The sequence below is a fragment of the Nycticebus coucang genome, chromosome 24 (genome assembly GCF_027406575.1).
Source record: "Nycticebus coucang isolate mNycCou1 chromosome 24, mNycCou1.pri, whole genome shotgun sequence".
NCBI classification, from domain to species: domain Eukaryota; kingdom Metazoa; phylum Chordata; class Mammalia; order Primates; family Lorisidae; genus Nycticebus; species Nycticebus coucang.
In genome coordinates, this window is record NC_069803.1 from 25,044,048 (window position 1) to 25,057,561 (window position 13,514).

Genomic DNA, 13,514 nt, shown 5'->3' on the forward strand with positions numbered 1-13,514 from the left:
GCTTTCAAGGGTCTAAACGGTGGCCCCAAGAGAGCACGTCTGCCCCGGAGTCGGCTTCCGGCCCTCGTGGTCTGATCAAGCTCTAGGGGGTGAGCGCGGCAGAGTCAGATGCTCATTCATTCAACAAATATTTATTGCGCCCCGCTGAGTGCCAGGCACTGGCGGTGCCCGGGGCGAGAGGCTCCTTCCTAACTCCGTCTGGCCGCCCCGGGGCCCGGCGCGCGCGTGGGAGCGCAGCCCGCGGTGACGGCCGCCCCGCCCGGGTGTGCCCCGCACCTCCCGCGAGGTCCTCCGGGAACCCGCCCCCCGGGACCAGCCTCGGGCGTGAGCCGGGCGGGGAAGGAGGGGAAAAGCAAAACACAGTCAGAGCCCACCCGGGTCGAGCCCGGGAAGCTGCTCCCGGGCAGGGAGCGAGGCGGAGCCGCAGCCCTCCCGGGGTGGCCGGAGCCGGAGTCTGGCTGGGGCGTGGAGGCGGCCTCGGCGGGGAGGGCGCGGCCGGCGGGAGGGGCCGGGGCGGCGCCGGGAGGGGCGAGCGCGGCGGCGCGGCCGCCCGGCCCAGCAGGTGACCGCGGGCGGCGCGGGCAGGGCCTGAGCGAGTCCGGGCCGGGGAGGCGGGGAGGCGGCCCGCGCAGTCGGGCGAAGTTGGCCGGAACATGGCGGAAGAGCCCGGGGCGCGCGGGAGCGCGGCGCGGCGGCGGCCGGAGCCCGAGGAGCTGTAGCCGCCGCAGGGCGAGGTCGCCGCCATGGCCCGCTGGATCCCGACCAAGAGGCAGAAGTACGGAGTCGGTGAGTGCTGCCCCTCCCCGCCCGACCCGCGCCGCAAAGTTCGCGGGGAGCGGCCCTGCGGGCCAGCGCGGGGCCGGGCGGTGGGCGCGGGCCGTGGGGGTGCGCGCTGCCCTCAGGGGATCTGACTGGGGCTCCGCTCCTGCCGCGCCGCGCCCCTCCGCAGCCCGCTCCCGGGAATGCCCTTAGGGAAGTCACCCAGGTTTTGGGGACTCTTGAGTGGCTCAGAGTGCAGTTGGGCTTGGGAACGGGATCCCGAGCTCTGGAGCTTGGCGGGGTGGAAATGTCAAGGCGAGGGAGCGCGCCCGGCGCCTCCGGGGTCCCGGGCGCTGCCTCCCGCCTCTCCACGCCGGCGTGCGGTTCGTTGGCTAGTCGGTGGCCGACGGGGGTCCGCACGTGGGGAGTTGCTCATTGTCCCGGGCTCGCTGGCTTCTCTGATGCTAAGCGAGGAGTTGAGAGGGTCGAGAGCCACCCTTCCCGCCTTTCCTTCAGGGACTGGCCTCCTGGTAACAGCTGTCAACTGAATGGGAAACCAAAATCGTGCTGTGGAGATGATGGAAAGGACAGGAAGTGTGTGATACGGGGAGGGGGTGGCTAGTCCTTGAGGCTGTGTGGACACTCGTCCCCCGACGGAGCGGGTTTTGGAGAGGCTAAAGGCTACCCTGTGAATGCTGAGTTTCACTGGGGACTAGAAGAGGACATTTTATTAAAACGGTGACAGGCCTGGTGTTTTGTGCTTGACACGCCTAAGAGCTGTGCTGAGAGCCCAAGATGCGCGCAGGGAGGGGGGTTGACTCAGGTGAAAAACCAGGATTCTTTCGCTTTTCATCCAAGAGTGAAGTTGTTGGGGTCAAACGGGAAGACTTCTGCTATTAGTTGGGGTTGATTACTACCAGCTGAGACCTCGGCTGATTCCTTAGTATAAATACAGTTGTGTGTGTTGAGAATTTTATCACCGCCTCTCAGGTTCATTCATTTGGCCTATTTGTAACGCTTTACTCCCTTCTGCGTCCTTGTATTTCCCCACTTTGCTGGTCAATGGGGAACGGTCCCTGAACCTCTGGCATGCCTTGTTTCAAAAGTCAGTTTCAGAGACCCTCTTAACACCTCTAGATGTTTTTCCATTCTGTAGCCATGAGTCAGGTTTTTTTTTTTAATTGTGTTCTATTTACTATACTATTCCTAGATTGTGATCCTTCATATATTATTCCCTGTTTTCCTTCTACTAAAAAACCTTTTTTTGGTCCATCTGTTATTTCCAGAATCCATGCCTCTCAAATAGCCACAACTCAAAAATGCATGGAGATGTTTCTTCTGCCTTAGACCTTCGTGTCATGATTTAGTCATGAGGCTTCAGAGGGGGACACCTGATCAGGTGCCAGCTAATAAGTAGCTGGTAGTTATGAAAGTGAAATGCTCTTTTTTTTTTTTTTTGAGACAGACCCTCAAGCTGTCACCCTGGGTAGAGTGCAGTGGCATCACAGCTCACAGCAACCTCCAACTGTCCTGGGTTTAAGCGATTCTCTTGCCTCAGCCTCCCAAGTAGCTGGGACACCCGGCTATTTTTTGGTTGCAGCCGTCGTTGTTTGACGGCCCAGGCAGGATTCGAACCCACCAGCTCAGGTGTATGTGGCTGGCACCTTAGCCACTTGAGCCACAGGTGCCAAGTCAGTGAAATGCTCTTAAAATGCTCTAAAATGGGTGAAATCAATTTATTATCAAGTACTGTCTGCCAAGTGAAAGCGTATTTAGCAATGCCTAATTAACAAAAATGTTATCAATTTTCATTTTGTTTAGCCAGATTAAAAGCTCTTTTCAAAACCACTGCCTTGGGTGTAGTTCATGCAAATGTGTTCCAAAAATGGGGAACCAAATTTGCCATAGCCATAGGAGCAAGAAGGATTGTTTTCTTTATTTGTTTGTTCCTGTTCTGGAGTCAGTTACTGTATCTGTCTTGTATGGAGTCATTTCTGTGTTTTCAGTCAAGAAAAATATTTGGATTGCATTCCCTGGGCCTAGGTGTAGGGAAAATTGCCTCAGGGTATAATTTGGGACACTTACTTCACCACACACAAAAGATTCTGATTGGTCTGGTTTTGACTAAAGGACCCACAGTTGAGATAAATTAAACCGAAGAGCTAAATCTCCCTGTTTATGCCTAAAACTTGCTGTTTCTATCACCTGCTTGGAAGCCTCTCATGGTCTGCAGAAAACGGTCTTCACTAAGTCCAAATGTCATTGTTCTTATAATCTGGTTCAGCCTATTTTCACTTTGATTCCCTCTCCAGGCTTCTTTCATTAACCCCCCAATAAAGCCAAACTGCCCAATTGCTGTTGTACAGGACACTATAGAGTCCTTGAGACTTTGCCCCCATTCAGCCTGTCTCCTGCCCAGCTCTACCTGGGACAATTTTGCCTTTCCCTGAGGGCTCAAATCCATCCCTTCTACCTCCTTCCAATTTGCTCTTTGCAGGCCCTCGGTGCCTCCTGCTTACGATTCTGCCTTACGCTGTTCTGTGTTGAGTTCAATGAATCAGAAAGTTGAGGTCTTGTATCTCGGTCACTTAAGGAGTATACAGGTATTCATTGGTGCATTCAGTAACTGTCCTTAATGTTGGGGTGCCATTATAAAACAGATTAAGCTAATTTCTCAACTGATTTAATGCAGGTTTTTTTTTTTTTTTACCTGCATTGAGCTTTATCATCTCTTTCACCTCAATTTAAGTTTCATTTTGTTTAAGTGAGAGCCTCCAGTCCATCTTTATTTCTGCAAAGGAAACAAATGAGACATTCTGCTGAGAAAAAAGGGATGGGATAGTCTTGTTTAAATATACGGTCGAACCCCCAAAGCTGTTTAAATACAGACTTGTTTGAATATGCAGTTGCTCCCTACCTTGACCACCACCTCCTTAAGTCGACCGAATTTTCATAGACCACACATGTACCACATGTGTCTATCAGCGCAGTAGACCTAGAGCCTTCTGTTGGTCGGTTAGTTACAGTCCCTTGGGGATTCAACTTACAGAAGTTCTACTGTCATTGGGAAAACTGGCTTGTCGGAGTGCTGTTGGTCAGATTTGGTTTCTGGGTGCAGAAATTTGTATAACAGCCGTTTCAGAGCATCTTAGGGACTCAGAGCTGGACCGAGGTTGTGCTCCTGCTGTGCTCTAAGAGGAGTTGGCCTCTGCAGAGCTTTGGTCTCAATTTGCATTGTTTCTGGAGAAGCTGGTAATCTCTACTGTCTTACTTTATCTTGGTGCACTGTTGGCTGTGCCTGACATAGCCTAGATTTTTCTACGGGGATTGAAATGCAGCCTCTCTGGGCTTTCTTAGTTCTTTTTTTTTTTAATTTGGCCGGGGCTAGGTTTGAACCCGCCACCTCCGGCATATGTAGCATTGTTCTCTCAATCTCTAGCATTAAGTGGGCCTCAGTGGCCCACATGTATTATGTGTGTTATCAAGAGATGTAACTGATAGATTCTTTAAACTTACTGACCTTTAGTCCCCCAGGGTCCAGGGCTAAGTGCTTAGGACAAGTGTCCTTCCCTAGAAGCCTGGAAAACTTACTTTTCTTTCTTTTTCTTTTGCCAGGGCTGGGTTTGAACACACTACCTCCAGTATATATGGGGCCGGCGTCCTACTCCTTTGAGCCATAAACACCACTGAAAACTTACTTTTCTTTCTTCCTTCTTGTTTTCTTTTCCTTGTTTCTCTCTTTCTTTCTTTTTCTTCCTTCCTTTCTCTCTCTTTTTCTTTTTTCTTTCTCTGTTTGAGATTATGAAGGTATACAACACTTATATTAATATTTAGATTTTAAGCAAACATCAGTGATAAACATCACTCTTGTGATTATCAGAACAGTTATTTTTAAGTCTGCCTCCCCACTAGCCATTTATGTGAAGAATAGCCTCAGATTAGGTCAATTATGGATTCTCTGCAAAGCAATTCATTATTGCATTTGGGATTTGCAATTTCATGTATTTTTATGATGTGATAAAAGGTGGTTTGGGGAAGTATTTGCTTTCACTGTTAGCCCTTTCACTGTTCAGTTGTGCTAGGGCCCAATTAGCACCAAGACCTTTAACTCCATAGGGCAGATCCTTGAGTGCTGATTTAGCACTGACTTGCAGACTTGTGGTCCTCTTGACGTGTTCAATTCTCACTGTGGACACCACATTTCCTATCCGTAGCTGGAGGGGTAGGTAGAGCCGAGTAGGGTCTCAGAGATGATAGTCCATTTTTCCTTTCAAGAGAGGAACTCGGTGTCCCAAGAGGTAAAGTGAATTGCTTCATACCCAGAAGTCTTGCCTTTTTTTGGCTGCATGAAATCTCTTTGGCAGTCTAGCTAAGCCAGTGGACCCCTTTCTCAGAACGCTTTTAAACGCATGCAGTAAAATACAAAGGATTGAAAAATGAAACCAGTTGTATTGAAATGCAGTTGCCACAATGTTTTTCAAAAATGCATTTGTTGTAATCTAGGTACTTTATTAATGCATTGAATAATATATAGAGACAAGGCTAAATAACTACCATAATTTTGAATTAAAGATGAGCACAGGTGATTTTTCAGGCTATTTGCAATACCCATATGATACGAAAATCCTTGTGATTTCTGTCGGTGAGCCTATCTCAGGTACTATTAGTTCAATTGTGGTTTATTGCCTGTAGTCATAATGAAAGTAAATGCTGGGTGTCAGAAAATAGAGGTGTAACTTTTCTTCCTCTTCAACTTCCTGGAGCCTCTGAATTGGAACATATAGAACCATCTGCACAGCAGTAGTGACACTTGATGGCCACCTCTCTCCGTGCGACACTGTTAGATAGATATTAGGCAATTATAATGGCCTGAGGAAGTCTTTGCTTAATGTGTTCATGTTTTGTTTTTTTTTTTTTGTAGAGACAGAGTCTCACTTTATCGCCCTCGGTACCGTGGCATCGCACAGCTCACAGCAACCTCCAATTCCTGGGCTTAGGCGTTTCTCTTGCCTCAGCCTCCGAGTAGCTGGGACTACAGGCGTCCACCACAATGCCCCGTTATTTTGTTGTTGTTGTTGCAGTTTGGCCGGGGCCAGGCTTGAACCTACCACCCTTGGTATATGGGGCCGGCGCCCTGCTCACTGAGCCCCAGGGTTTTATATCTACTTCTCCCACTCTTATGAGGGCTTCTGGTTGAAAACAATAGTTTTGTTCATGAAAATAATGTATTTTTGCTAACATTTATTGGGTTTATTATAATTCTTTAAAATTAGTTAAGAAATAGGCTCGGTGCCTGTAGCTCAAGAGGCTAAGGCACTAACCACATACACCAGAGCTGGCAGGTTCGAATCCAGCCTGGGCCCGCCAAACAACAGTGACAACTACAACCAAAAAATAGCCGGGCGTTGTGGCGGGCGCCTCTAGTCCCGGCTACTTGGGAGGCTGAGGCAAGTGAATCGCTTAAGCCCAGCCGTTGGAGGTTGCTGTGAGCTGTGGTGCCACAGCACTCTACCCAGGGCAACAGCTTGAGGCTCTGTCTAAAAAAATAATAATAATAAATTAAGAAATAAATGTTTTTTAAATGCTTTGCTTTGAACTTCTGGTATGGTAAATAGTAACAGATGTAACCCATTTTGATGGAAACTCTCTGGGGGGTGTGTGTGTCTCAGAAACTGTTTTATATGTTACTTCATTAAATCATTGAGGTCGTGCTGGGAGATGCTAGTTAGTGTCTCTCCCCTTTTCCAGATAGGGAACAATGAGGTTCCCAGAAGACAACATTTGTCATCCTTGGCCACCTGCTAGTCCTGTGTCATCCTGGTTTTTGCCACGTCAGGTACCATTGAGTAACAGCTTCCTGGCCCTTACGTACTTTTTGCCATCTGTGTTATTTTCTATGTTGCCTACTTGTTTTCTTTTTAAACAATTATTGAAAAAGCAAGCCTTAACCATATCCTTACTACAACTTGCTGTAGAAAGAAACAGCTATAGAAATGAAGTCAAGAAAACAGAAGAGCAGTGTGTTGGATACTGGCTGGACGCTGCTATCTGTCAAGGCTAGAGCCCAGGGCCTGCTTTTTTTTTTTTTTTTTTTTTTTTTTTGAGACAGAGCCTCAAGCTGTCACCGTGGGTAGAGTGCTGTGGCATCACAGCTCACAGCAACCTCCAACTCTTGGGCTTAAGCGATTCTCCTACCTCCGCCTCTCAAGTAGCTGCGATCCCAGGCGCCTGCCACAATGCCTGGCTATTTTTTGGTCGCAGCCGTCCTTGTTGTTTGGCAGGCCCAGGCTGGATTCAAACCCGCCAGCTCAGGTGTATGTGGTTGGAGCCTTAGCAGCTTGAGCCACAGGCACCAAGTCTGCTTTTTGTTTATTAAAGAGGAAGAAAACTGGTGCTCAACCAAGTTCTTTCTCTTTGATACAGCATCCTTTCTTGTTATTTGTGGTGGGGCTGTAAAGACAAAGTGAGTGCCGAGTTAATGAATCCTGAGGCCTTGCTCCTAGTGGAGATGAAGGGTTAGTTTCCTCCGTGCCTCTGTCATGACATTTTAGTCGACTGATTGGCCTCTAACTATGTTCTGTGTGTTTCTATTTAGAGATGCCTTATTTATATAGTTGATTCACTAACTCTGAATTCACGGCCGACAGTTCTGGAAGTTAGACCTGCAGGAAGCTTATCCCACTGGTGCGTTTTCTCTGAAGACATGGAAAGCTTTTCTGCAGGTGGGAATGTTAGCACGTCAGCTCTGGCCCTGCGGGCCATTTTTAACATCAGAATCACCAACCAAAAGCACAAAAATGGGGCAAGTGTGGCAGTGTAAAATAGACCAGAAGAATGTGGAACGTCGCCTTGCTCAGTTTCAGCTGGGGGAACTTGCACATCATTAGGAGTATTGATTTGGGGGTTACTGATGCTCTTTAGTGCAGGCGTCCTCAAACTTTTTAAACAGGGGGGCCAGTTCACTGTCCCTCAGACCGTTGGAGGACCGAACTATAGTTAAAAAAAAAAAAAACTATGAACAAATTCCTATGCACACTGCACATATCTTATTTTTGAAGTAAAAAACTAAACGGGAACAAATACAATTCACCCCGCTTCATGTGGCCCGCAGGCCTCAGTTTGAGGACGCCTGCTTTAGTGAGTAGGCAAATTTGCAAATATGGAATCCATGAACAATGAGGATCTGCTGTGCGTAGTTAGCTGCGATTGGAAATGGGATCACTTTTTTTTTTTTTTTTTGGCAGTTTTCGGCTGGGGCTGGCTTTGAACCCACCACCTCCAGCATATGGGCTGGTGCCCTACTCCTTTGAACCACAGGCGCTGCCTGAAATGGGATCACTGTCTTTCCTCCTGTGTTTTGTTCTCATAGATTTGCTACAATCCACTGTTTGCTTACTGAAATGCTTCCTTCTCCAGCCTGCTAATCCCAGCTCTCAATGGTTTTCTTCTTGGGACCCCCCCTCTTCCTCCTCCTCTTGCCCCTTACCTAGTTTTCCAAACCCCGGGCTGGCTTCTGTGCCTGCTTTATCTACTTGCCACCAAGTCATCTCACCTTGTGCTCTAACACCCATCAGTTTGCCAGCGACTTCCACATTCCTAGCCCCAGCTCAGCCCCTTCCCTGTGCTTCAGAGTCATGTCCAGCTACGGACTGGACATCTCCTTGGCTCTCTCCTTGGCAGTTCCTGCTTCCTGAGCAGTTTTGATCCTCTCTAACCCACATCTGCAGCACCTTCTCCGGTTTTGTCGTACCTGCCCAGTGGTTCAGGCAAAAACTAGGAGTCACCCACGTTCAGCCTTTTCTCAAGTTCGGTCTGCCCTACGCTCCACGTGTATCCCCAAACCGCCACTGCTCACCCTCCCGGGTGCTTTCCACGTCAATGCCAGCCTGGGTTACCTTCCCCAGGCCTTCTAACTGTCCTCCTCACCCTGGTGCTCTTTAAGTCACCCTACAAACAGTAGATAGAAGAACTTTTTGTAAAGGTGAATTCTGACGTTGCCCCTTCCCTGCTGAGCCCGTCCCATGCTTTCCTGGTGCAGTTAGGAAGACGCTGCTAGTGGCCTACGAGGCTCTGAACAATCAGATCCACTCCTGACCTCTTTTCCCTCCCTGCATTCCAGCCACACCGGCTTTATTTCTGTTTTTCAAACTAACCAAGCTTGGTTTGACTCAGGGGCTTGGCACTGGCGCCACCCTCTTGTGGAATGTGCTTCCCCAGATCTTTAAATGTCCATTTTGTCTTGTATTATTCAGGTCTCAAATAATCCCTCCTTAGAGAGCACCTTCTCTGAGAACCCTAGCTAAATGGTGCCACTGTCCTTGCCCACACCTCAAAACGCCCAGCCCCGTCTATTTATTTGTTCATGTTTACCGTCTGGCTCCTGGGCTGGAGAGGACAGCAACTCTGTCTTTTTCATCAATGTGCCCCAGCCCCAGGGCAGCACGTGGCCCCTCGTGTGCTCTCAGTAAACTATGCTGTGTGAATAATGCATGCTGGACCCATCTCCCTATATTTCCTTGCCTATCACGAGAGAATTTTGCTCACACCTGGAAAATACTATTCTACATGGGCCTCTCTTTGGGTAAAATCAAAGGCAGTACAAGCAGGAACACTTAAGTAATAAAATAGGCTTAATAAACTACTTAGAGGATGGTGTGAACACTGTGGGATGGGAGAAGAATTGAAATCATAAATGCTGCATCCTTAGATGGGGACTGTGCTTTCTGTGTAGCACCATTTGTGGAGGCTTCATGGAGGAGGGGGCCTTGTAGCATTGGCCACATGGAAAGAAAAAGCTTGACCACAGTGGTAAGTAGGGTTCGGAGGTTCTGAGTCATTGTATTGGTGCTGTCATGAGCGCAGTTGGAAAGGGAAGAGGGTGCATTCTAATGGAAGGAACAAGTCATCAGATTCGTCTGTGACTTCCCACTTCCAAAATGGGAGTTGGAAGCCTTACATTTAGAGCATATATACCGTCCATCGTGTAAAGACAAATCTAAGATCAAGGAATGTGAAAGAGGAGAAAAAGCAACTTAAGAGTATTAGAAAGGGGCTTCAAAACAAAGGGAGTAGTAATTTGTTTATATTTTTATTGTGGTCCTAGGAGCCATATAGCCATCGTATTATCTGAAAACTTATTTGTGTTTTTCTCATTTAAATTTTATTTGAGACAAGAGTCTCACTTTGTCACCCTCTGTAGACTGCTGTGGTGTCACAGCTCACAGCAACCTCCAACTCTTGGGCTTAAGGGATTCTCTTGCCTCAGCCTCCCAAGTAGCTGGGACTACAGGCGCCCCCAACAACCTGCTCCTTTTAGAGATGAGTTCTCACTCTGGCTCAGGCTCGTCTCCAACCTGTCAGCTCAGGAGATCCGCCCACCTCGGCTTCCCAAGTTCTGGGATTACAGGCATGAGCCACTGCGCCTGGCCTCTCATTTAAATTTAAGACACAGACTAGTGTGTGGTTTATGGATAAGGAATCAGATCTCATTGCAATGAATTTTTCCATAAAGCAAAATTTTTCCAACTTCTACCTTATTTCCAGCAATGTTCAATTCAATAATATAATAACCCAGTGCATCTAAAAGATGTTAGTACTTTTGAAAGAATAAAAGGAATGGCCCAGTACTTTGGCATGAGTGGTAGTAAGATTGACCTGTAACTCTGTGATACAGGATTTTAAGGCCACATAGTTTGTTCCTCGAGAAATAGTTCAGTGAAGGGAAAATAGTTTTCGCCTACATCAAGTAGGTAAAATCACCCACACTATGCCTATTCTTTGTGGACTTTAAAGGATATAAATCCTTTGGGAGTCCTTTGACGTTGTGCAATTAGCCTCCAGCATACTGCGGGAATAATGACGTTTTTGTTGTGAAGCTTTAGGAGAGTGTTTTTGAGAAATTATTTTGAGGCAGGGAAGTGGATGAGCATGTTAATTGTGTTTTTCCAAGTGATGTCCAGGACATGTCCTCTTGGAGCCTGGGCCGGCAGGCAGGGTTCACTCAAACGATTGTGTGAATCCTGGCAGCCACTTCCTGAGCAAGAGACAAAAGTGGTCTTTGTTTGTTTGCAAAGCTCTGCCCTTGCAGAGCCGCGGTTGTTCAAATGGGTTCATGGGCATTATCCACCTTTTCTTTTTTTTCTTTCTTTCTTTTTTTTTTTTGAGACAGAGTCTCACTAGGTCGCCCTCAGTAGAGGGCTGTGGTGTCATAGCTCACAGCAACCTCAAACTCTTGGGCTTATGTGATTCTCTTGCCTCAGCCTCCCACGCAGTTGGGACTACAGTCACCCACCACAACGCCTGGCTATCTTTTTCTTGTAGTTGTTGTTTGGCAGGCTTGGGTCAGGTTCAAACCCGCCAGCCCCAGTATATGTGGCCAGCGCCCTAGCTGCTGAGCTACAGGCACTGAGCCTATCTACCTTTTCTTTCTTTCTTTTTTTTTTTTTTTTTTTGCAATTTTGGCCGGGTCTGGGCTTGAACCTTCCACCCCTGGTATATGGGGCTGGCACCTACTCCTTGAGCCACAGGTATCCACCTTTTCTTAATTGTCCCATTGAGTCTCACATTCACACCCTTAAACTCTGTGACTGCACACAACAAATGATATTTGGACCCCAGAGGCCCCCTTTCTTAGGATCCTGGGTGTTGATTCTTTGAGGAAAGGAAATTGCAGTAAAGATTAATTCCCTCTTGAAAATAACACTGCTGACTCAGCCAAGGTAAGCACACGTCCTCCAGGGGGTTCATTACCTGCGCACCTGCACTAGGATGAGCTGTATTTCATTGTACTTTGAGCCTGGGATGACCCGGCTCTCGTGCCAGAGTCTTTGCTGCCTGAGATCAGTTACAAGACTAAGTCATAAGACTCCATTGTAAAATGTATTAACAGCTCAAGTGTATAAGCATCACCTCTTGGCTATAGCATTTTCATTTTATTAGAAGGAAAAAGTCCCCACAAGCATCAAGTGACTTACTTAAAATCACACAGCTAGTAGTGAGTTTTTGTTTCAACGTGTTCTCTTCCGTTTCTCTTTATAACTGGAGACAACGGGCTGCTTTATCAGATCTCCAGGAGAGTAGATTCTCCCCTCTCAATCCTAAAGGGAAAATGCCTGGGTCTCTGGTTCTTCCTGTGTAGGTTTTTTTTTTTTTTTTTTTTTTCCCTTTTCCTCCCAGGTGGAGGTTTTGTTATAAATAAGACCCAGCTATTACAACATCTTCCCTTTTTTCGAGAGTTCTGGGAAGGAAGTGTGTCTCGGGAGGTTTGCGCTGCAGGGTAAGTCAGGCTGTGGGTTCCACGGTTTAGCCACTGACTTCTCATGTGGTTTCAGTTCTGGTCTGCGATAGTGACATGGGATCAGTTGCAAGATGAGTAAGTAATGTGGCATTGTCACCGTGTGACAGGCGTGAATGCCACTATGTTTTGCAAATGTTGAGCAGGCGAAGGAAGGGGCATTGTATTACTAATACATACAGGATTGTAACAGTGACTTGGAAATAAGAGAACATTGGGGGTTTTTAGGCCGGTATTTCAAACAAAGCAATGCTGCCATGTTCTGAAGGCTAATTTAGGAAAAGTTACTTAGGGCAGCTCATTAATCCTGCTCTTTCCTCTTTGCTGGGGGTGGACAGTTTTCACTTAAAGGAGGAGAAGTATCCTCAGCTCATGCAGAGACAGCCACTGTCAGTCTCCATCTGGAGCAAACTCTTTCTGAAATGAGGAGGGGGCATTATCTCTACCTAGCATTTTTTTATTTAGAAGAGGGAATTAATCTTTGAGCTTCCTTCAGAACTGAAGTAAAGAGCAAGTTGCCCTGCTCTTTATGATAAGCAGAGCTGGCCTATATGTCACATGGTGGCAGGATGGTTTGTTTGGATTGTTAGTTTTCATTTTGTGCGATTCTGGGGCCTTCTGTGATAGTTCCTCAATTAATGGATATAGGAAGTATGCTTACACATTTATTGTCTTTAAAAAAAAGCATCTTAAGGTTCAAAGAGGTTGGGAACTTGAATGATCATGTCTGCATCTTACAATACTGCCGTGGAGTTCATGGTGTTTTGAAAAATCCAGTAACTGCATCAAGAATGTATTAAAATTAACATGCACATACCTTTTGACTTAGCTGTTCTATTTCTAAGAGTTTATCCTATGGACATGGGGAATTACATATGGACAGGGTTATTGACTGTAGCACGATTTATAGCAAAACCCTGAAAATTAAGTGTTGACCATTTGAGGGATGGACTTAGTAATTTACGTCACTTGCGTACAATGAGATACTATATAGCCAATAACAAGAATCAGGCTCGGTGACAGAGCGTCAGACAATGATGACACCAGCATGCCCTGGTTAAAGGATGAGCGAATCAATTATCTACATTGAGAGAAATGTATCTGGACTCCTACTTAATACTATGTAATAATCGATACCAGATATATGAAAGATAAATCAATGAAAGCTCTTTGAAGAAAACCTAAGACATCTTCATGACCTTAGAATAGGTAGAGATTTCTTTCTTTTTTTCTTTCTTTCTTTCTCTCTCTCTGTCTCTCTCTCTTTCTCTCTCTCTCTCTCTCTCTCCTTTCTTTCTTGTCTTTCTTTCTACACAGCCTCAAGCTGTCACCCTGGGTAGAGTGCCATGACATTACAACTCACAGCAACCTTCAACTCCTGGGCTCAAGTGAGTCTCCTGCTTCCTCCTCCCAAGTAGCTGGGACTACAGGCGCCGGCCACAACGCTTGGCTATTTTTTTTT

At 46.9% G+C, this 13,514-nt stretch overlaps 1 protein-coding gene across 3 annotated transcripts in view; it reads left to right on the plus strand.

Moving 5' to 3' along the window:
• Positions 1–536: 536 nt before the first annotated feature.
• Positions 537–13,514, plus strand: part of DOCK5 (dedicator of cytokinesis 5) — a 197,573-nt gene continuing 184,595 nt past the window's right edge. Inside the window, exon 1 of one of the 3 annotated variants that reach the window (XM_053578247.1) lies at positions 537–786. In XM_053578247.1, the coding sequence (XP_053434222.1) occupies positions 744–786 (43 nt within the window). In that variant the 5' untranslated portion in view covers positions 537–743. The remainder of the gene's footprint in view (positions 787–13,514) is intronic. The other 2 variants (XM_053578246.1, XM_053578249.1) reach the window with 2 other exon arrangements.